A 25,783-nucleotide genomic window follows, 5' to 3' on the forward strand; every position below is an offset into this window, starting at 1 on the left:
TGCTGCAGTGTTGGTGAGTTGGAGGTAGGTGGTGGGAGAGGCCTGGGGATCTTTGTGGAACAGTTAACGCTAGAGTGGAGTCTTAAAGGAACACAGGGAATTAGCCAAATACTAACAGGCAATTTCAGAAAAATGGGCAAAACCCTAGATTAATGAAAGGCACACAGGTTTGTCGAATAAATTCGTTAAAGAGAAATTCATTGAGCATATTTTATTTGCAAATCACTTTTAGGTAGTGAAGGTAGGGAATGGAGATAGAAAAGAAAATACATAGGACTACAACATCAAGATACCTTCTAATTACAGTAAACTAGCAATGGCATAATTTTCGTAAGTCAGGTAACACAGCATGGAGAGGTATAAAAAATAAATACTGAAGGAAATGGAAGGAGGAATTGGCAAAAATATAAAAGAAAGACCTTTAGAGTACCACTCAATCCGTTCACAAAGCAAGCAGTAAAAATTAGAGGGATACAGGGTCTGGTTTAGTAAGTATAGAATCTAATAGACATAAAATAGTTCTACACCCTTCAGAGACTTCTCTTCATGTGCCAATATAGTATCTATATTGGCTGTTATTGGAAAACTAATTGGCTGTTAGGCCACCAAGAGAAGCTCAAAAAACTCCAAAAAGTAGAAATAATACTATCTACACTCTTTGATTATAATGTAATAAAATTTAGAAATAAAAGGTAAAATAAACCATTTTGTTATGCTTTTAAATTATCTCCTAAAAATCTCATGGGTGTCTGGTGGTACACTTAGGGCAAAAGCCCACTTCACAGTCTCTACTGAGATAGGATGAATAAAGCTGCAAAAAGAAGTTGCTTCCATCCTAACAATGAAAAAAGGCCAAGTAATCCAAAAACTCATAAATTTTTCCTGAGTCTACCAGCGAGTTGTGTTGTTGCAAGGCAACCAAAGTATGACAACCCCCTCCAAGAAGATAAGAAACACATAAACTATTATCTCTGCAAGAGCACAGGAGACAGAGGTGACCACCATACAAATGGGTAAGATAAATCAGCTAAATGGGGGGGCTGGGTGATAAGACATTGGGGAGGGTATGTGCTATGGGGAGCACTGTGAATTGTGTAAGACTGATGAATCACAGACATGCACCTCTGAAACAAATAATACATTATATGTTAATGAAAAAAAAGAATAAATCAGCTAAAACTTTAATATAATTTTAAAAGCCAAGTGTAGACTTAGGGGGTTACTTTGGAATAAACAGCAGCCCCAGAAATAAAGGGAGTTCACATTCACTCAAAAGCTTTTTTCCATAGGCCTCCACTAGGTGCTCAGAAAGATGAGGGGCCAGGCAGGAGAATAGAGAAAGCCCATGTGGTAGCACAGGCATGCAGGAAATGACTGGCTGCTAGTGGGGGACAGGCACAAAGCCCCTCCCTCTTTCCCATGTCCCTTCTTTCCTACCCTCTGGCTCTTAAAGCCATTGCAGAAAGTTGTTAGTAAATGTCTGTTGAATGAATATATGAAAAATATTATCTTAACAGTTGTCAGCAGAATGTACAATGAGAACAGTTCAAAATTAAATTGTTGTAAATTTCAACACTCATGTACAGATAGGCAGCAAGCATATTAACAAATACTTTGCCTTATTGCTAATAAAAGAAACACAAGTTTAAGTTTAAATGCTCATGTTCTCTCTCCATGATTTTTTTTAACTATCCTTTCTTCCTTCTTTCTCTTGTAAGGTAGGGATAGCATCTGATGGTTCAAAGAGTCTTCCTGGTAGGTTTGGAAAGATCTAGGTACAGATAAAGTTGGCCAGTCAAAAAAAGTTAATATTGGCCCTGTCTTTATCTACTCCCAAAGAGTTTTAGTTTTCCAAACTTGTATTATCTAATGATACTCCAAATTGGACCATAGCCTCTTGATTCTTTCCTGTTTATCTGCTTTAACTCCCTAATACTGGGTCATTAGCAAGTATCTTTTTCTTGGTACTGTCTTCTCTAGGAGATTCGCCTAGGATTTATTTTTTTTAAGATTTTATTTATTTATTTGACAGAGACAGTGAGAGCACAAGCAGGGGGAACAGTAGAGGGTGAGGGAGAAGCAGACTCCCCGCCAAGCAGAGAACCCTATGCGGGGCTCGATCCCAGGATCCCAGGACCATGACCTGAGCTGAAGGCAGATGCTTAACCATCTGAGCCACCCAGGCGCCCCTCACCTAGGATTTAAATGCCTCCTTGCTCATATCTATGTGACCAATGAGAAGGTGAGCTTCTAAAAGAGGGGCTTATACTGTCCTGATGGCTAACTTTTTTTTAAAAATGTTTTTTTTTTTAAAGATTTTATTTACTTGACAGAGAGAGACAGCGAGAGCAGGAACACAAGCAGGGGGAGTGGGAGAGGGAGAAGCAGGCTTCCCGCGGAGCAGGGAGCCTGATGCGGGGCTCGATCCCAGGACCCTGGGATCAGGACCTGAGCCGAAGGCAGACGCTTAACGACTGAGCCACCCAGGCGCCCCTAACTTTTTTTTAAATTGAGATATAACTGACATACAAAATTATTTTAGTTTTCAGGTATACAATATAATGATTCAATATCTGTAAATATTGAGAAATGATCACCAGAAAAAGTATAGTTAATAGCCATCATAGTTACAAAATACAAATCAGTTACAAAATACCCACACAGTTACAAAAATTTTTTTCTTGTGATGAGAACTTTTAAGATCTACTCTTTTAGCAACTTTCCAATATGCAATGCAGTTATTAACTATAGTCACCATGTTATACATTATATGTTATACATTACATCCCCATTATTTATTCATTTTATAACTGGAAGTTTGTACATTCTGACCCCCATCACCCATTTCACCCACCCCCACACCCCACCTCTAGAAACCTGTTCTCTATATCTATGAGCTAGGTTTTTTTTTTTTAATAACATACCACACGTAAGTGAGATATACAGTATTTGCCTTTCTCTGCCTCACTCATTTCACTTAGCATAAAAATGCCCTCAAGGTCTACCCATGTTGTCAGAAAATTTTTTGATAAGACTCTTTGTTATAAAAACAATATATGCTTACAATAGAAAAATACAAATTAAAAAAGTCATCTGTATCACTCACCTAGAGACAACCATAATTAATCTTTGCACATAAATGGATAAACACAGAAAGTCTCAAATTTGTGTGATATTTTATATTAGTAATTTAATTTTTTTAAAAGATTTTATTTATTCATTTGAGACACAGAGATACAGAGAGAGAGAGAGAGAGAGAGAGAGAGAGCATGAGCAGGGGGAGAGGGAGAAGCAGGCTCCCCACTGAGCCAGGAGCCTGATGTGGGGCTTGATCGCAGGACCCTGGGATCATGACCTGAGCCGAGGGCAGAAGCTTAACCATCTGAGCCACCCAGGCGCCCCTTAATAATTTAATTTTTAAAATGGTTTATCATGCATATACTATGCATTTCCCCCCATTTGGCAGTATTCCAAAAACATGCTTCCATATCAGCGGTTGTATTTCTGCAATAGTTATAATGTCTGCATAGTATTTCATTACATAGATGTACCACAATATCTTTCTTTTCAAAATCAGTATTAGTAAATAATTTCCCACTAAAGGATAAGTAACTATCTCAATTTTTTTAATGATTATTCAAATTAATGAAGAGGAGGGAGCTGTCAAAAAGTCACTCTAAAGTTTAAGTCTCAATAATTGACAATTGAGAAAATGAACTAGATAATGAACATCTTTGAATACTATGCTTGATAATCACCAGGGGAAACAAAACTATAATCTGAGAAAAAGATTTTTATGCCGTAAGGAAAAGAAAGGAAACGAACACATTTACAATGCTTCTCAAATTGTCCATCACAAATGACCAAGGCTTATGGCAGACCTGGTTTTTTTGGATTAATGATATGAATCTACTTATTCATTTTACTTAAGAGAAAAACAGAAAAAAAATTGTCTGTCATAAGATCAATAAGCCCAGAGTGAAAAACAGGTTTCTTTAAACAAATTGAGGATGATAAAGAATTTCATAAAACCCAGAAATTCTTTCTTCTATATATTTTCAAAACACTGAAAATAATAAAATGCAGTTTTTGTTTCTGAATATGAAAAAAGTGTGGGTGAGAAAATCTTTAGAATGAAGGGATAGAAAAGATTTTTCTAAGCATGTCACAAATATGTGAACACATAAAAATTAACTCCACATGACAACAACCTAATGTGCTGAAATACATGAAAAAACTGAGAAAAATACCTACAACATGATAATTAAATAATTAACATTTCTTAATATACAAAGAGTTATTAATAGTCAATGAAAAGTCAAAACTATTCCCAAAGAGCTAAATGGACAGAAGAGTGAAAAAGCAATTCACAAAGCAAATAAAAACATATGAATAATGTTAAACCTTAGAGAAATTTTAAAAATTGATAAAAATCCCATGTTGGTAAGGTTTCTTATGCAAGGAAGACAGTATAAACTGATACAGCCTTTCAGAAGGACAGTTTGTAAAAAGTATCAAAATGTAAAGTAATTAATCTCACTTCTAGGAATTAACCCTACAAAAATAATGACATATACCATATATTTATATACCACAGTATTGCTTTTAATATAAGATAAAGAAAATAAACCCACTGTCTATAAATGGGAGAACCAGTGAAATAAATTATGGTATACAGAGGTACATACAACAGAATGCTATGTAGCTATTAAAAATGTTGACAGTACATTTACATTTTTTGGTGTTGAAAGCCATCCATGAGACGGCAGGGTTTTCAAAAAGATGTTACAGCATAGACAATATGGTGTCATGTTATTAATGTCAAATGATTACACAGATTGTTACATAGGGATGTCTTCTGAAAGGATGGTCACCAAAACGCTAACAATGAATCCTGATGATTTTTACATACTTCATAATATTTTTCTGGATTAAAAAAATAATAAATGTGTCACTTTTACAAAAATAACACTCATAAATCATGACAGACTCAACTGTTTTATTCCCAGCGAGACAGATTTTATCTTTATCTAGTTTGGCTATCAAGTCCAGCTAGTTGTTTTGTTTGCTTTGTTTTCTTGTTACTTTAATAACTGTAGTATACAAAGAAGTTCAAAAACCCTTGGAATTTCCTGAGTGATACAGTCTTTGCTATGCTAAGGAGGTGACTCTGGGAGGGCTCTGAGATAGCTACAAGATTGAGATTTTCAGCCATTGACCTCCAGGGAGTGGAAGGAGGGCTGTATTTGAGTTCAGTGATGTGGCCAATGATTAGTCAACAATGCCTACATAATGAAGACCTAATAACAACTTTGAACATCAAAGGTCAGGTTGCCTCTAGGTTGGCAAACACATTGCTGTGTGAGGAGAGTGATGTGCTTTGACACGAGGGAGAAGGCATGGAAGCTTTGTATTCCCTCCCAGATCTCACTCACCCTATTTGTATCCTTTATAATAAAACTGCAGTAGCACCTTCCTAAGCTCTCTGAGTCATTCCAGTGAATTATCAAACCTGAAGGGGGTTGTGAGAACCTCCTGGATTGGTAGGCAGTTGGTCAGAGGTATAGGTGGCCTGGGGACACCCCGCCCCAGACTTGCAACTAGAGTCTGAAGTAGGGGTGGTCTTATGGAGGACTCTGCCCTTAACCTGTGGGATTCGCACTAACTCCATGTAGTTAACGGCAGGATTATATTGCAGCACACCTAGCTGGTGTCAGACCAGTCAGGCTCACACAGAACAGTAATCTTCCTAAGTAATGATATATAATACTATTTTCTATAACTAATACTTTTGAGAGTAAAGAAAATGTCATAATTTGCTAAATGGCCAATAGTTTTGTTGATCAGATTTTGTGATTTTTCTACCACAAACAATAAAATGCCAGAAATGTTTATCCTTCTTGGGTACCCAAATGGCTCCTCAAATATGTTATTCATGCAGCTCTCCCAAGCTGTATTCCCTCATATGTGTACCTCTACTCACTACTATGCTGCATTTGTCTATGCCTCTCTCTCACACAGTGAACTGTGAATTCCAAAGCAAGGACCACATCTTATCCGCCTTTGTATTCTCAGAGTCTACCACAGTGACTAAAACACAGCAGATGCCTCACAAGTTTGGTGAATGCATGAGTAAACAAAATAGTTCTGTCCATCAAAATCACTTCTGCCAAGGAAGGTGCTTAATGGGGGCTTTGGTTTGAAACTACATAGTCATCTTGGACTCTTCCATAAATCTCTATTCAACTAAATACCATGTCTGGTAGATCAAAGAGATAAGTGACCTCTGCAGGAAAATAGTAAATAAAAGTAAGAATTCCTTTAAACATGATGAGAAAAAAAGAGGATGGTGTCAAATATTATTTTTCTCTTCTCTTTGATCTTTGTGGTCTCTTATTACAATAGAACATTAGAAATCCAAGGTTCGGGGCGCCTGGGTGGCTCAGTCATTGGGCATCTGCCTTCGGCTTAAGTCATGATCCCAGGGTGCTGGGCCCCCCATCGGGCTCCCTGCTCTGCAGGAGGCCTGCTACTCCCTCTCCCACTCCCCCTGCTTGTGTTCCCTCTCTCGCTGTGTCTCTGTCAAATAAATAAATAAAATCTTAAAAAAAAAAAAGAAAAGAAATCCAAGTTTGAAGGACTAACTCTTCTCCCTAGTCAGACTCCTATTATCCTTCTTACAACAACTTATTTACTCACCTTTTAATCTAGCATCACCACCAAAGGCACCACACCCCCAATTTCCTGTGGCCACTGCAGAAAGATTCTCTGAAGAAACTCCAGGACGGAGAAATCCACAGTAAGCCTGCAGGATGAAAGGAACATCACAACATGTGAGTGACTAGACATTAACAGTATTTCTGACTGATGTACTAGGATCAGTAGCTATTATCAAGCTTATGTTTTCTTTCTTCTCTCTTTCTTTCTGTTTCTTTTTCTTCCTTCCTTCCTTCCTTTCTGGGCCAAAGTAGAGGGAAAAACAGAAAATCCTGGGATTATTCAAGAAGAGAGTAAGAAATGATCAATTCTAATATTTATTTGTTTTGATGCTGGACAAATCAAAGCCTTTAAACCAATACAGGTCTCAGTTTCTTTATCTGATTCAAATATAAATGGAAATATCAGAAATATTTCAAGAACTGATGGGATCCCAATTACAAACTACCAGGAACTAAAGGGAGGAAAGGCACTTAATACATTTCTTTATTTGAAGGCTTCTGATCACCATTTTTTTTCCATTATGCTTCCTCAGTGCTCACTCTCTGAATTGTTGGGACTAGATTAATAACTGTGATTAGCTTTTAAATGTGCTTCCTGCCACGAAATGCTTGATAATGAGCAAACAACTAACCTTTAAGATCCCCTCCAGCTCTAAGATCCTCTGGTTTCACAGCTCTGTTTTAAGCCAGAATATTTTAAAATTCGCTAGTCACCTGAGAAAATTACAATACATCCTGAGGATGCTGGCTAAGTATTAATTAGAGGAGCAGCTTATTTTGTATATGAGAAGACTGCAGTTTAAGGTCCCAGAGTTTCTGTTTTCCATTCTTTGCTGTCAGCCCAGTTGGTCTTTCTGCCCCCTAAGGGTTCTTGGTTTCTGAAACTACCAGACTACATTAAAAAGTTTAATATAATAGCAAAGCAAATCTCCTCTGGGTTCTCTCAAGTACCAAACAAAGTCTAAAATATAGCTTATGTATAATAGTAAATAAAATAAAAAGAATGCTGTGTGACTTATGTTCCCAGAGAAAAACCAAGGATAAAGATGCTTCTATGAAACCCACACATAAAATATAGTAAATTGCTCTCTAAAGTTTCCACAAAGGTATAAAAATTTATTTTACACACTGTCTGGATAGATTAACAAGGCTATTCCTTCCACCCCCTCCTAGGCTGTAAATCCTGACAGATATTAATTATAAGTTGGTACCAGACCATTATTCAACGCTGTGGTACAGAGCTTACATTAGAACTCACAAATTACCTGTGTAATCAGATGCATGGAGCTTCTGAAAATCTTTTTTAGATCAAAAATATCAAAGAGCTCAATTTTTTTTTTGAGCAGGTTCTCAAAAGATATAGAGTCTGTCTTTATGCCAACAAGGGGGAGAACAAACTGTGTCAGAACAGACATAACTTTGCCACTTGGTTTTCTGTCAAACTCTCCTTAACAGGCCTAGATGAAGAAGATGATTTCTTAGCCTCCTGTTGGAGCTGCCTCTCTTCTATACTGTCAGAATGGCTTTCGTCTCTTCCTACTGCCATCTCTGTATCTGGGCTGACTCATCTTTAATGAGCAAACATAGCTTGGTGAAACTAGAGCCTAACAACAGAGAATTTGAAATATTTATATTATTAGGAGAAAAATCTAACGTAAAGTGCTAAATCAATTGTACTAAAAAACAAAACAAAAAACCTCCACAACTACTTTGGAAAATGGCCATAACAAAAAACAAACTATAAAACTGACATTAACCTACATTCGGTGTTTTGATCAAAACAAATCAAAACTTTAAAAAGTTAACCAGAAATTAAATGATATAAAACACCTAACAAAGTAGGCATAAAGAATAACAGCTTATAATAAATACAAAATTCTTTTATTCTGTTTAAACTAAGCATTTCTAAGGTCCGAAGTAAGAGACAGACACCAAGCTCCTCTGAGTCCCCTTTAGACAGACAACCTATGCTTCTCCCTTCTGCAGTAAGGAGAGCTATCCCTCAAATGCTAGAGACCAGAGCAGGGTCACTAATCAGGGAATCATTTCTTTTTACAACAGTAATGAGACCCTTTAGTAACAAATAAAGATCAGATAAGGATAGAGACCTCAAAAGGTTTGCCAAGTTCTTACTTCATAGGGAAGTTCTCAAGAGCTCCATGCTGGCAACAAATACATTTTTTCCCCCACACCCACAGCCAGAGAACTTGAGGAGATTAATCAGAGCAGTAAGAATAAAAAGAAAGCCAGCTTGAACTCTATAGTCATATCCTGACCTGACATTCACCAATGACAGGGCTATTTATTTTTACTAATAAACAACTTTAAAGAGAAAAAGAGGAAGCATTCATATCTTAGAACAGTAAGTACAGGATACCAATGAACACTTATATCTCAGAATGAATTTTGATGGGAAGGGAAGAAGAAAGGGAAGATAAAGGCAATTTTGGAGTCCTGAAGGTCACAAAGGGGAGCTTTGAAATGCAAGAGACAGGAAGAAAACACTGGTATCTAGAGTTAAAAACTAGAGCCCAGCTGGAAAGTGATGAGATTAAGACAGAAATGTAGGATGGAAGCAAAGAAAGTAAAAAATAAAACAAAGAAAACAGTTGTAAAAACCTACAGGCTCAGAACTGGACCCAGGAAATAGAGGGTACTCACAGGAATAGTTGGTCACAAACACCGAGGCACACACATGCATGAACACATGCACACTGAAATAAGAACTCAGGCTTCAACATCAAGTTTAGCAGACCCAAGTAGATATAATTAAACTATGTCTTTCATTATAATGTAAACACATTATACTGTTTGCTAGATTAATAATTTAACAATTATTGTTCCTAAAGAGTTGCTTATTTGAAGACAATCCACCACCACTTGTCTAACTTAAACACATTTGGTACCAATACTGATTTTCTGATATCTTAGAATACTGTCATTCTTAAAAACAAACATAACATTAAAAAATCCTTAATAATCTTTTGGAAAAGGGGCACCTAGGTGGCTCAGTCAGTGGACTGGCCAGCTCTTGATTTCAGCTCAGGTCATGATCTCAGGGTCCTGGGATTGAGCCCCGGGTAGTGCTCCACACTCAGCAGGGCGTCTGCTTGAGGATTTCTCTCCCTCTGTCCCACCCCTCATGCTCTCTCTCTAAAATAAATAAATATTTTTTAAAAAGAACCTTTTGGAAGAGAATAAAATAATGTTAATCAAGAATCTTAAAATATCCTTAGAGGGGCACCTGGCTGGCTCAATGTGACTCTTGATCTTAGGGTTGTAAGTTCAAGCCCCACGACAGGCGTGGAGCCTACTCGAAAAAAATATTATCCTTAGATTAAGTAATAAGAATTCTGCAAATTTCTTTTGTTATTTGATTAAATAACAAAGAGGTTTATTACTACATTATGTATAATGAGAGAAACTTAGGACCACCTAATTGTTCAAAAAGACACAGTATGTCAATGCAACCAGTTTTATGGACATTAAACAAATTACTATGAAGATATTAGAAAGTATGAAAAATATTTACAATCACTTGTTAAACAAGTGAAATACAAAGTTATAGGTAACTTTTGAACACATTTTTATGAAATTAAATATTCATGTGGAACGACCCATAAAAATGAAAACTATTTGAAAGGTAGGATCATGAATGACTTTTTCTCTTTAAAATAACTGTAACATTAGTAAATTGATTATGCTTTTGTTTAAAATGCTATGTAAAATGGAAGAATTGTGCAGACCTTAGTTTCCTCGTGTGTGAAATCAAAGACTGGATTAGGTATATCTATTGTTATTCTGATTCTATATATTTAAGAGACTGAAGGAAAAATTCACTAAAAAGGACATATTTTGGGCTAATATTCCTGAAAAGTAAAGTGACACATACAGCTGACCCTTGAACAAGATGAGTTTGAACTGCGTGGTCCACTTATATGCAGGGTTTTTCTTGAATAAATACAGTATAGTACTATAAATGTATTTTTCTCTTCCTTATGATTTTCTTAGTAACATTTCCTTTAGCTTACCTTAAGAATACAGTATATAATACATATAACATACAAACTATGTTTTTTCTTTTTTTAAATTTTATTATGTTATGTTAATCACCATACATTACATCATTAGTTTTTGATGTAGTGTTCCATGATTCATTGTTTGCCTGTAACACCCAGTGCTCCATTCAATACATGCCCTCTTTAATACCCATCACCAGGCTGTTGTCAGTAAGGCTTCCAGTCAATAGTAGGCTTTTAGTAGTTAAGTTTTGGGGGAGTTCAAAGTTATATGTAGATTTTTGATGGTGCTGAGGGTTGGCATCCCTAATCTCCAAGTTGTTCAAGAGTCAACTGTACTTTAAGAAAATATAAATGATCAGATGTTGAACTCCTCCTCCATTCTAACACTCTCCCAACTAACTGAGCTGTATCAGCTACCCTACATGTTGAACTCCTTAGAAATACCAGCAGCTAGTATTGAACAACCATTAATCAAGCTCTGGTTTAATAACGACCTCTTTCCAAATCTGTTGATGGGTAATACCAAAAAAAATCAAGAAATCAATTTCAAAAGGGTAAATGGTGGTGATTTCCTGTTGGCGGTGGTCAGTTTGCTTTAATCAATGTCTGATCCAGAAGCCTCTATGTAATATATTCATTACTTAATCTTACTTGAACGAGTCTAACATGGTTTAATACAACTTTTCACAGATGATTTCTTTCTTCCCTTGCTGAGCTATTTGCCACTTTTGCAAGCTGGAGTCATAAATCTTTCCAACTACAAAGATAATTTTCCTCTAGAATGTCACCCAGCTGATCTCTCACAGGATTAAACATTGCTTCACAATACCAGTTAGATAAAAGGAGACCGATTCTTCCTTTTAAAAACCAACTCTGTTTGCAGGTCACGATGTGGGTCCAATAGGATAGGTGGAGCCTGGATGGAGCAGACTGTTTCCAGAGGGAATAAAACACTTTGTGGGCTTGCTCTTTCAATTATTATCTGATGACTAATGCCTAAAAGTAGCAAAAAAGCCCCTAGAGTTCAGAGATCCACATTGAATTCTGATGGTGAAAACTGGTCTTATGCTCTATTACTTCCTAGAAAAAATAGAAAAAACGAGTTTTTCTATTCCTGCTCACTTTCTCTCTGGCACGAAAAAAGCAGAATTGTATAAGTCATCTCTAAAGCATTTTAATATAGCTTTAAACCTAAGTTTACAAAACACAGTGAGATGTAAATATTTAACTTAAATTCTTTCCAAGTTGTGCTGTCAGTTTATGTAAAATTCCCTGTTGCTGTACTAAAATTCATACTCTATTTTAATAGGTAAATGTAACCCATAAATGATGGAATGCTTTTATTTAGAAGGCCCAAAGTTATTTGGATTAGTTCTTTAAGTTGCCAGTGACATTTAACAGAATCATTTAATCCTTTCTTCTTTTCCAATGAAAGAATTAGGAAACCAATTCTCAGCTAAAAGAGCAAATGTTTTGGAATTTAGCAGTGAATGAAAGACATAATTTATTCAGTGCCTTCCCATAGTGCCGGGCCCTGAACCAGGTGCTTTCTCAATGTTAGCCCATGTACTGATGGGCTACTCTACACCTGTGGTACTTCCTTGTCTTATGGGAATTTAATAAATAGGCCGGGGTGGGGTGGGGTAAAAGCCCTCAAATTTCCTTAAAATACTATATCAAACAAAAAAAGATATTGAGACAAGCAATCAACTGGAGACTTGCTCACAGTATAGGATTATGATTAAAAGAGAAGAGGTAACCAAAGCATATATGCTTATAGGAGATTGTTAACAAAACGTAGGGAATATTCTTAATGATTTAAGACTTGAAACAGGTAAAAAAGTCTGGAAAGACAGACCTTGTTATAGTAATCTCTAGGTGGGAGGAGTTACATTTTTAAAAAAGTGATTTGAAGTCAGAGGAACTTGGATTCAAGTCCTGACTTCATCACTGCCCATCTGTGTGATGTTGCGCAAGTTATTCAACTTCTTGAGGCTCAGTTCATGATCTCTAAATTGGAGACAAGAAAATGATCTACATCTCCCTGGGTGGTTCTGATTAAATCAGACACTGCATTTAAAGTGCTAAGTAGAGTGCCTGGCATATCATAAGCAATCACTTAATGTTACCTATTACTTTTACTATTGTTACTTATATAATTTAAGAAAACTTCTACCTGCATTTGACAGAAAAGAATCTCTTATGAACTATAAATTAGATTTAATTGCATATTAACATAAATGATGGCAGGCTGAAACACAGAAGTACATAACTATCAATCCATTTGCTTCATATGGTTTTATCTATTCCATACTTGAATCAACACTGGACTTACTGGGCTTTACCTAGCACTTAAAGAATATTTGGGTAATATCTACAAATTTGTAACATTTTAAGTGATTTAAGATAATGTGTATCTAAAAAGTTTACCTTAAAAAAACTGTTAGTAATATCTAAGAAGTTTAATTAATCACCGACTAATGCATTTAACAAATATTTTTGAGTTTTCATAAGCAAGGCAGTGTGCTTGGCACTGACTGACTTGAATGAAATAAAACTTTGTTGTTATTTAAAGACTCATTCTTTCTGTATAAAGTGGGTTTCCTATGGACTCTACATTCTACAAAAAAATGTTTTCCAATACTTAAAACTAAATTAACCTATTCACATATATCAAGTTTCACGGATAGGTAAATTGAGGTCAGTGCTATATCAGTAAATGTAGAGAACATCAATAGGCCATGGGCAGTTTAAAAAAGAAAAGATTTATTTATGCCCAGGACTATCATTTAAAAAAACGATATTTGCAGATAATTTTTAAAATTGAATGACCTAGCTCCTACAGAAAAGTATTTATGGGAATGTAAATTTTATCCATAAGAAACAGAACCATTTAATTTGTGTTACTGTATGATTATGATTAAACACATTTCCTTTTCATATATTTCTCTCCAAACTATGTACTGCTTATATAAATGTCTTCTAGTATCAATGACCATGACCATGTGACAAATTCATATAAAATGTGTTTAATAAAGAAGGAACATCTGATAAAATCTAAAGATAAATCTCATTCTACTTGATATGTTATATAATAAAACACCATGTACTTGGAAATAATTGCTTTAAGCCAAGAGTTTGGAACAGTCAAAGGCTTACATTTAAAATGTGTCTAATATAATAAAAGATATTCTTTGTTATAGAATCTCTGATTATCAGAGTCAGGTAAAAGAGAAAGATTATACCTGTTGATATACCAAAGAGCAGTCTTTCTGCATAGCTTTTCAGAGGAATTGCTTAAAAAAAATATGTAAGCGGTATCTGTTATCTAAGTTCAACTTTGGAAAATAGTGCATTTATTCTTCAAAATTTTTAAGAGATCCCTTTGAGAACTCTAAACATTAAAATAATTAAAATAATCTAATTGATATGTATAAGAAAACACATTCAACAATTAAATTCTCAGAATATAAGAATAGATCAGAATATAAGATAATATATATAATTATACTCAAAATATATACCAAGTTCTAAGAGAAGCAAAAGCTTCTCTGGGTTATTTGGTTGTTTATTTTACTAACTATATGAAAGGCAAGGTGTTTGTGCTAGAATATGCAGAGCACCACAAGAGTGAGACCAGGGAGAAGCTGAGGATGATATACATAATGTCAGATGTGCTATTCCAAGGGCGCTCCCAATCCCCTTGCAATGGTACACCCAGTCTGCTGTCATTATCAAAAGTCTATGTAGAGACTGGCTGGCCCACAAATAGCTATGCAATTATCTTAATAAACAATCTCATAATCAAATATGACTTATGCGAGTTAAACAATGGTTTTCAGGATTGGGTCAGTCTTCTTGGCTGTAAAAGATGTAAAGAAATTATCAACTGTTTTGATAAAGCCCTAAATTTAGAGAATAGAAACAGTACTCTACTGTATGATAAGAGTTTATTTACTATGGTTAGCAGTAGTGAAAATCTGAATAATAGGCATGGCTCATTTTCATATTTCTGAAATACAATTAGAAAAAATGATTTAGTAGACAGCACTAAGCATCACAGAAAATCACAGATTCCTTCATAAATATGCCAAATTACCTAATCAATAAACGATTTACATGTGACTCTTACCTATAATAGAACTTAACTTCTATCGTTTATCTGTATTTAACCCTGACGGCATACCTTGTAGAGACGTCATTGAAAGGTGTGACAAAAATTTGTTAGCGCTCATACATTTCTATACGGTTTTACAATAATAATGTTCCAAAGCAAGTAAAAGTATTTGATGAGCTAAATGCATGTGTGGGGCTTAATATGAAGCAAAACTCTATCTGGCATCAGTAATCAAGCAATTACGAAATGGAAAGTACATCTTGTACAAGCTGACAGACCCATTAAATCAGGAGAGCTGTGGGCAGACATAGTGACACTGCAAGAATTACCAGAAAGCATTAATTTCAGCATTAATAAAATGGTGGTAAATAGATGACAGCTGCCAGATGAACTGAGAAATGAGGTTACTGGCCTTGTTAAGCTCTCGTCTGATTTTCTCGGGCACAAACTGGTCGAGGTAGCGTCTGAAGTGAAGGGCATCGATGGCGACGATCTCAGTGCCGCGCCGCTGCCAGGCATCCCTGGGGCGGGATGGAAGGGGGAAGATGATGACTGGGGAAAGACACTCACAAAACGTAACCCTTGTGAGGTGGGGTTTCTAGGAGTTTGACAGGGCTAAAATATTAAAAACAAACCAACAAACCAGTAGCTACAGGTCTCAGCCAAACAAGAGGGCAGAAAACCACATCTTTAGATTTCAAGGCATACACATAATGGACTACTAGGCATTAAAGAGTAAAATGAAAAATTATCAAGAGATGACAAATATGACAGAGTGTAAACAGATACATCATTTATAGTGAGTCTCAGAAGTTAAAGGATTTGGGGGCAAACAAAAGGAACTTCGTTCTTGGTTTTCCTCTAATACTGAAGACATGGCATTTGTATCTTGACAAAAGCCAAAAAAAAATGCTCGTTCTTCCTTTGCTTTGAAAGACCTGCTTTTTGGGTCTTTGGTTTATAACATCACCATCTACCATCTAAAACATAATCCCAACAAGTGTTAACAAAAAATGTGTCATGATTCAGCACAATGGTCTACCTACTGTGCTCAATTGCTGACGGTGCGAAACTATTTTTAAAAAGACAAAGACAGTAAAGCAGACAGTAACATATTGCCTGTGGAAATAGGAAGGACTGGGTGAGATGACTTTGGCAATGTGAAATTCCAAATATTCCAATACTCCCTTTACAGACTTCCATAAAGTGACATGCTAAGCAACTTTTCACACTGAAGAAAGGCAACAGAAACCTTCATGTTAGTCTGTAAATAATTATCAGGAATTAAATATCCACATAGGTAATTGTTACAACCAAATATTTTAACCAAAACAAAAGGGAAGAGACCCAGGGGCTGGACTTGAGATATTACAAAGAATAAGCTGGCATGGGTAGATGGGCAATTACTGATTCTAACGCAACGGCTCTTTGTCATTAATGCATGTACACACAAACACAAGTGCTTTCAGGCATCATTTCTTTTTGTTTCTTCTTTCTCCAAATTTTAATTTAAATTCCAGTTAGTTAAGATAGAGTGTAATATTAGTTTCAGGTGTAGAATTTAGTGATTCATTACTCACATACAACACCCTGTGCTCATCACAACAAGTGCACTCCTAATCTCCATCACCTCATTAACCCACCCCCTCTCTCCCCTCCAGTAATCATCAGTTTGTGCTCCATAGTTAAGAGTCTGTTTTCTGGGACACCTGGGTGGCTCAGATGGTTAAGCATCTGCCTTTGGCTCAGGTCATGATTTCAGGGTCCTGGGATCAAACCCCACGTCGGGCTCTGGGGAGTCTGCTTCTCCCTCTGCCTGCCTCTCCCCCCTGCCTGTGCTCTCTCTCTGACAAATAAATAAATAAAAATCTTTAAAAAAAAAAAAAGTCTGTTTTCTGGTTTGCCTCTCTCTTCCCGACCCATGTTGATTTGTTTTGTTTCTTAAATCCCACATATGAGTAAAATCATATGGTATTTGTCTTTCTCTGACTGACTTATTTCACTTAGCATCACATTCTCTAGCTCCAACTATGTCATTGCAAATGTGAAGATTTCATTCTTTTTTATGGCTGAGTAACATTCCATTTTATATATATATGCCACATCTTCTTTATCCTACGATCTAGCTACTGCACTACTAGGTATTTACCCAAAGGATACAGAAATACTGATTTGAAGGAATACATGCACCCTGATGTTTATAGCATCATTATCAACAAAAGCCAAATTATGGAAAGAGCCCAAATATCCATTGACTAATGAATGGACAAAGAAGATGTGGTGTATATATATATACAATGGAATATTACTCAGGCACCATTTCTATAAAAGTTTACCCCCTAAAAGTTCACGAGGAAGCAGATATGTCAAAGTATAAAAATATTTTTCAGTAAGAAATAAGAGACTTCAGCAAAGTTTACTGTAGGTCATGCTGTTAACTGTCCTATGGCATTAGGCAAACTGTCCCAACATGTTTCCCCACCTACTTAATCTCACAGAAAAATTAAGGATAAATAAGCTGGTTAAAGGCTTTAAGCTCTAATAAGAACCTATTCTAAGTAAGTCTGGCCTTGGAAGTTAACCTCCACTGACTGCTTACATTTGGTAGCTGACAGGTAAAGAACAAGAGTTCCACCCTTATTTTTGGTTTAGACTTTTGGCTTTTCTCTGTCCTTCCCTTTTGTATACGGAGATGGTAATACTAGTTTAACTACCAGTGAACCTGTAATACTGAACTTAAAACAACAGTTATATTTCCAAAGTAAGAGTAGATGGAAGACAGAATGTACTAGGTCAAGCCCACATTCCTTAGCTTTTGGTCATGCAATACTCAAGTCAGAAACGAACTCACCTTTCACTCCCATCTTCATGGCTTCGGGCCCAACGATACGTTTCAGCATAGCCTGTGTATTCACTGTACTGTTCTGTACCTGAAACAAATAATCTGCCATTATTTTTCAGAAGGATTTTTCTTAAAAGCTTGTAGAGGGCACGTATTGAATGGAGCATTGGGTGTTATACGCAAACAATGAATCATGGAACACTACATCAAAAACTAATGATGTAATGTATGGTGAGTAACATAATAAAATAAAATTAAATAAATAGTTAAAAAAAAAAGCTGCATGCTCTAAAGGGTCTTTAGAGTGGGAGGAGGGGCAGAAGCAGACTCCTCACTGAGCAGGGAGGCTGAAATGGCCAATCCCAGCTCCCCACTCACCAGATCATGACCTGAGCCAAAGGCAGACGCTTAACCGAGTGGCGCCCCCTAAAGGGACTTTGTTAATAAACTTAATCCTCATTTCTGGAAATACCTGTTGGCAAATGTCAACTGAAAAAAAAACCTCACTGGTCTTAATGACCCATTATTTTCCATAAGGAAATGACACCTATAATGACACCTATAAAAGCCACTGCAATGTTTATCATACAGAGATAAATGTCTCAATCAACAGAGAAAACAAAATATGCTCTGTCATATTAATGTCTGTCATGAGTGTACAGACTGTTTTATAAAGGTCCAATGTCTTCAGTATCAGTAATCTGATGGTAATACTTAGTTTGTATTGTTGAGAAAGCAATTTTACTTTTCTTAGCAGGGAATGTCTTTATGTATCATTAAATTAAATCTAGGACTTGCCTATCCATATGCAAGTTACTTCAAAGAGCTTTGTAAACCAGAATACTGTGACAGAGAAGGCACGGGGACTAAAGCATAATTAAAATTCATCTGATGAGAACATGCACCAAGCTTGCCACATAACAAAGTTTCTATTTTTTTTTAAGTTTTTATTAAGTAATCTCTACACCCAGTGTGAGGCTTGAACTCACAACCCTGAGATCAAGAGTCACATGCTCCTCAGATTGAGCCCACTAGGCGCCCCCCGAGATTTCTACTTGGACATACCAGGAGGGATAGTGCCAAAAGTGTCCTACTGCTTAACTAAATAAAATCATTCCAATTCCTATGGTCAACTCAATAATTAAACTTTTCAAGAATCAACAAAACCGTAAAATGAAAACCTGAAAACCCTGAGCAAGATAATACTTTTCATATATAAAAAAGAAATTAAAAAAAAGAAGAAACAAGACTACACTGACAACTAAGAGTAGTGACTTTTTTTTTTTTTAGTGCAATTGCCCTAAATTTGCCGATAAATAAAATGCAAGCAGACTGACTTTTTCAGACAGCTGAACACTATTGATTAAAATGACTACTCATACAGTAAAGGTCCAATACTGAAGATATTTGTGACAAAGACTTAATATTAGGGAAAAAATGATACTAGAATATACAGTATTTCCAAAAAATATATATATTTTTACAAATAGAAAACAGGGGCACCTGGCTCAGTCAGTAGAGGACGTGACTCTTGATCTCAGGGTCGTGAGTTCAAGCCCCAACTTGGGTGTAAAGATTATTTAAACAAACAAACTTTAAAAAATATATATATTTAATAAAAATAAAAAGAACACAAAATCAAATCATGACATGCTAATTATGAACTGTCAGTTCTTCATCCAAAAGCAAATTATTTTCATTTTTGGGGTCAGGTTAACTTCTTACATTTGCTTAAACAACTTGAAGCTTTTATACACAAAGATTACTAAATGTAGTGAACAAGACTGCAAATGGCCTCTACATTTAACTATTAACTTATAGATAGATAACAGAGAAACATGTTAAATACCACCATGAAGATGTATCAGCAACATTCAGACCGTGGGAACCTCTACAGGACCAATAGTCTGGGCTGCTTACAAAAAATTATAAGGAACAAAAGAAAGTGGAACCTATAAACTAAAAGAAACAAACATGAAAATACTAATAAGAAAGTGAGAGTAGTTATATTAATATTGGATAAAACAAACTTGAAGTCAAGGAGTATTATGAAAGATAAAGAGGAACACTTCATAATGATAAAAGGGTCAATTCATCAGAAAGACATAACAATTTTGCTTTTATTCTGATTTCACATTTGAAAAATTAATGAAATCCATTACATTAATAGATTAAAGAACCCCACATAATCCTAACAAAAGTTGCAGAAAAGATAAAATTCAACATCTACCATGATTAACACTCTCAACAAAACTGAGAATAAAAAAAGGAACTTCCTCAATCTGATTAAGGACCACTACATGAAAACTTACAACTAACTTCATATGCAGTAATGAAAACATTCCACCTAATTCAACACTGTAGTGAAGTCCTAGCCACCATAATAAGGCAAAAAAAAAAAAAAAGAAAGAAAGAAAAGTCATAAAGAGTATAAAAAAAGTAAGACTATCCTTATTTGCAAATGTCATGACTATTTATGCAGTAAATCCTAAGGAATCACCAGGAAATGAAAGAAAAAAAGAAAAATGATAGAAAAGAAAGACAAGCTCATAAATAAATGTAGTATCAAAGATATGTCTATATAATAGCAGCAAACAGTGGGAAAATAAAACTTTCAAAAATCCATTAACCAGAGCATCAAAAACAATAAAATACTTAGGAGTAAATGTAACAAAAGATATAGCAGATACCACTGAGAAAAAGTAAAGAAGATTTAAATAAATGGTAAGACAGACCATGCTCAGGGGTTGGAAGACTCAGTATGGTATTTCTCAATATTGTAATCACAAATATTCCTCAATCCTTTTGATATTCCTAGCAGACATTAAAAATAGTAATCGAGAAGGTGATTCTAAAATTCATATGGAAATGCAAAGAACCTAAAATAACCAAAACATTTTTGAAAAAAGAAGAACAAAACTGGAGGATTTAAGTATCTGAGTTCAATATTTACTTGTTGTGACCTAAGGAAAGACCAAGAGATCAACTGAACTAAAGAGAATTCATAGATAAATCCACACTTGTATGGTCAATTGACTTATGACAATGGTGCTAACACAATCCATTGGGGAAGGAAGGGATAGTCCTTCCAACATATGTTACTGGAACAATTAGCTATTCATATAGAAAAAACCCCAAAAACTTCAACTGCTACCTCACACTATGGACAAAAATTACTCTGAAATAAAATAAAGTCATTAACATAAAACCTAAAACTATAAGACTTCGAAGAAAACATGGGAGAATGGCTTTATGACACTGGGGGTACATAAAGATTTCTTAGACAGGATAAAGAAAGCAGTAACCCTAATACAATTTTAAAAAGACGAGATTAGATCAATATTAAAACACTTTTAGGAAAATGCTTAGGCAAGACTGGAGGAAAAATATTTAGAAAACAAGTATCTGACAAAAGGCTTGTGTTCAAAATATTTAAGAACTCCTAGAAGTCAATAATAAAAATATACAAACAACCCAATTTAGAAAAATAAGCAAAAGACTTAAACATAACCATCACAAAGGAAGATAAACAATTAGCTACCGACTACATGAAATACTCCTGAATAACACTAGTCATAAGAGGAATGCAAATTAAAACCACAATGAGATACCACTATATACCCGACAGAATGGGTAAAATCAAAAAGAATGACAACACTAAATGTTGACAAGGATGTCAGCTGAACTCCACTAACAGGTTTGCTATTTGCAGTGGCATGGCTTAGAAGTTCTGAAGTCACTTTTTCTGTATTCTAGGTTTACTCAAATAAGAAAAGAGGAAGACTAGAATTTATGTTGTGATGTTACATGGCAATGGGAGGTAGCCATATGAATCCAGTTGTTCATATGTATATGCATGTGTGTGGTTATATATGTCCTGAGTCTGTCTGATGAAGGCATAGAAGCATGACACCCTTCATAGCAATAAGCATACTGAGTATTCAAATCTTGATTTTTTTTTTTTAGAGAAAGAGTGTGAGTGAGGGGAGGGATAAGGGGAGTGGGAGACAAACAGACCCCCTGCTGGGTGGGGAGCCTGATGTGGGGCTCAATCCCAGGACCTGAGCCAGAATCAAGAGTCAGTTGCTTAACTGACTGAGCCACACAAGCACCCCTCAAATCTTGATTTCTAAAAATTACTCTAAATCCAGGACTCCTTGGAGAGAGAGATGATCTAGAGCTGGGGCAGGGAATATACAAGATGAGCTCAGAACATCTTTTAATGCCCAAAAAGGGGAAAGTGCATTAAAGAATGATGGGCAAAGGAACACAACAGCTAACACTGACAAAATCTGGAACACTATAGCATCAAAATAGATGACAGTAATGGATTATAACACATTGAATAAAATAAGAATCCATGTGACTATATAAATATTAATAAATATACATAAATAAGAGAGAATGGAAAATCCTTCCTTACAGAAGAGTCCCAACTACTAAATGCAGAAGGAATGATGGAGTTAAGAAAATGGGTGCTAAAACAGTGGGTGAATATTTGATGAGGAAAGAATATTTACAGTTTCAAAATGTGAAATACATAACTACAGATTAATTACAAAGGGAAAAGACTAACTTGAAAGTGAAGAAACTTGGCACATCCCACCTTAACCAAATCATGACAATTTATCACAAACACTGGGACAAAGTGGTATTACTATTCTCCTCAAAAGAAACATTAGAGCAGGACACATCACTTCAGTGGGATTTTTTTTTAAAAGATTTTTATTTATTTATTTATTTGAGAGAGAGAATGAGAGAGAGAGAGCATGAGAGCGGGGAGGGTCAGAGGGAGAAGCAGACTCCCCGCTGAGCAGGGAGCCCGATGTGGGACTCGATCCCAGGACTCCAGGATCATGACCTGAGCTGAAGGCAGTCGCTTAACCGACTGAGCCACCCAGGCACCCATTCAGTGGGATTTCTATCAAAATGAATAAACTGGGGGGGCCTGGGTGGCTCAGTCGGTTAAGCGTCTGCCTTTGGCTCGGGTCATGGTCCCAGTGTCCCAGCATTAGGCTCCCTGCTCAGCCAGGAGCCTGCTCCTCACCCCGCTCGTGCTCTTTCTCTCTCTCTCAAAAAAAAAGAATAAACTGAATCTAGTTAGAAAGAAACACTGGGCAAACCCAAAATAAGAGACAATTTATCAAGTAATTGGTTTATATACTTTATTTTTTTTTAAAGATTTTATTTATTTATTTGACAGACAGACACAGCGAGAGAGGGAACACAAGCAGGGGGAGTGGGAGAGGGAGAAGCAGGCTTCCCGCGGAGCAGGGAGCCCGGTGCGGGGCTTGATCCCAGGACCCCGGGATCATGACCTGAGCCGAAGGCAGACGCTTAACGAGCCACCTCAGGCTCAGGGGAGCCTGAGCCACCCAGGCGCCCCTGGTTTATATATTTTAAAAATATCAAGGTAAACAAATACAAGGAAAGGCTGAGAAACTGTCCTACTTTAAAGGATACATGACAACTGTATTCAAGGTGTGATCCTGGATTGGAGGAGACTGGGGGGAAAAAGCTACAAAGAATATAATTAGGATAATCGACAAAATGAAAATATTGACTAGGGATTAACTAACAGTACTTTATTAATGTTAAATTTCTTGATTTTGATAACTTTGTTGTGATTTAATAGAATATCCTAGTTATTAAGAAATATATAGCAAAATATTTAGGGTAAAAGGGCACAATGTCTCCACTGTACTCTCGAAGAGAGATCAGGAAAAGAAAATAGAGAATGATAAAGCAGATGAGGAGGGATGCAAATTGGTGAATCTGGATGAATATTATATGGGAATTCCTTGTATTATTCTTGCAACTTTCCTATGAGAGTATGAAATGTCTCATATATACACAAATATAAAAATATCTACACAATATAAATATTTTAAAAGCTGTGAAAAATACTATTCTATTTTCATTTATGATTAAAATTTTCCATAATAAAAACATAAAAGATTTAAACTCAATACTAGAGTTTCTAGGCTATTACTCAGCATACTGCTTCTTAGAAGTAATTTTTCAAAAATTTAAAATAATTTATACCTTAATTCCTATAAATTCATCTAGAATTTTGGATAAGATATGCAGCTATAAATTAAGAAAATAATTACAGAATTCATGTTGTTTCTTGTGTAGGCCTTCCTTGACACCGTAAGTAGCGTTGGTGGTCCCTTTTCTGTGCTCCACAGTACTCTGCACATAACATCAGTAAAGCACTTAGAATATTAAATTGCAACCTGAAAGTCAGTTATATTTCTACACAATGGCAATGAACAATCACAAACTGGAATTTCAAAAATGTATTTATAATAGCAACAAAAATATGAAATAGGGATAAACGTGAGCAAATATAAAAGAAGTATACAGTGAAAAGTATACATTTTACTGACAGAAATTAAAGATGACCTCAATAAACAGAGCTATCTCATTCATGTGTCAAAGAGCAAATATCATTAAGATGTCAATTCTCCCCAAATTGATCTATAGATTCAAAGCAGTCTTAATTAAAATTCCAGCAAGCTTTTTGGTAGATATTGACAAACTGATTCTAAAATTCACCAAAACAATGCTGAAGAAGAACAAAGTTGGAGGACTCACACTATCTGATTTTAATAATTATTATAAAGTAATATATTATTACACAGTAATCAAAACAAAAAATAAAAACAAGTCACTGTAAGATCATGAAAAGATACACCACATATGATAAAAAGATATACCACATCTGATAAAACACCTGTATCCAAAATACATAAAGCATTTTCAAAACTCAACAATAAAAAACAACCCAATTAAAACATGGGCAAAAGATGGTTTCATGTATGTAGCCATATGTCAAAAAGTAACTTACCTAACTGTACACTTTAAATATACAGTTTACTATATGTCAATTATGCCTCAATAAAGCTGTTTTAAAAATGTAATCTAACTCCTTCACTAGACTGCCAGCTTCTCAAGAAAGGAATTATATGTCATTAACATGTATGTCTACATTAGCATTTTGTGACACAAGAATACAGATGCAGGGGGGTGACTGGCTGGCTCAGTTGGTGGAACATGCAACTCTTGATCTCAGGGTCATGAGTTCAAGGCCCACACTGGGTCTGGAGCCTACTTAAAAAAAAAAAAAAAAGGACTATAGAAGCAGTTAAGTACTTGCTGCATAAACATAATAATTATCAAGCAAAAAAGGAAGAACACTGTATTAACTGAGGTTCAAATTATAATTCCAAAAGACTTAATCTGAAAGTACCACGTAACTGACACATATAAAAAAACTCACATTTACAAAGACAGCCTGGCATGGTTAAAAGAGCACCACACTAAGATTAGGAGACATGAGCGACCCAAAGTGAATCCTTAAGTAACCAAATCTCTCAGTGGACTTCATTTCATGATCTGAAAATCAGGGTTGTTAATAATTCCTATCTTGTTTACTTCATAGAATTCCTTGGAAAACCATATAAGAAGAATTTAAAAGTCTTCAAAACCATAGAGTAGTTAGTATTGGTGTCATCAGACTCTACTTTGCAAGGAGGTAGAGAAACCAAAGATATATGATTTCATTTATGTGAGGTTTAAAAGCAACCTGGTCTACTGACCTAACTGGAAATAAAGACAGGAATCGTCCTGTTCCTTTCTATTTTCTGCCCAGCAGTGGACAAGCTTCATTTTCCTTATTTATAAAAAACAAAACAAAACAAAACAAAACTGCCTACTCTGATCTCTTAACTATGAAAACAAATACCTGTCTTTTCAAAAGAAAGTGGTTGGAAAATACAAAATATCATTATCATATTTCTATTTTAGGTTAGGATAGTTTTAGCCTTCTTTCCTAAGAGAAACAAGATTAATTTCTTTCAGGTATGGGAAATCAAAGATGCACATACAGATGATTTTGTTCTAAACAAATTAAGTCCTGGATTTTCAGAGTAGACATCTTTCAAAATTACGTCAACTGTCTGTTCTGAAAAACAGATACCCTTGTTTTAAATTCAAATATATTGATAAACTACAATGAAAATACAAAGGTTAATAGTGATAATAGGAAACAAGAGACAGAAGATTGAATGACTTTTGT

The 25,783-nt window shown here is 35.6% G+C and overlaps 1 protein-coding gene across 7 annotated transcripts in view; it reads right to left on the bottom strand.

Moving 5' to 3' along the window:
• Positions 1 to 25,783, bottom strand: part of PARG (poly(ADP-ribose) glycohydrolase) — a 128,619-nt gene that overhangs the window by 12,153 nt on the left and 90,683 nt on the right. For 5 of the 7 annotated variants that reach the window (XM_027587264.2, XM_027587248.2, XM_027587257.2 and 2 more), the window contains exons 14-16: positions 17,710 to 17,788; positions 15,271 to 15,379; positions 6,700 to 6,805 (exon numbers count right to left, since the gene is read on the bottom strand). In XM_027587264.2, the coding sequence (XP_027443065.1) occupies positions 6,700 to 6,805; positions 15,271 to 15,379; positions 17,710 to 17,788 (294 nt within the window). Of the gene's footprint in view, positions 1 to 4,670; positions 4,927 to 6,699; positions 6,806 to 15,270; positions 15,380 to 17,709; positions 17,789 to 23,813; positions 23,896 to 25,783 lie in introns of those variants that run through there. The other 2 variants (XM_027587232.2, XR_003518632.2) reach the window with 2 other exon arrangements.

Source organism: Zalophus californianus, chromosome 15 (genome assembly GCF_009762305.2).
Source record: "Zalophus californianus isolate mZalCal1 chromosome 15, mZalCal1.pri.v2, whole genome shotgun sequence".
Taxonomy (NCBI): Eukaryota; Metazoa; Chordata; class Mammalia; order Carnivora; family Otariidae; genus Zalophus; species Zalophus californianus.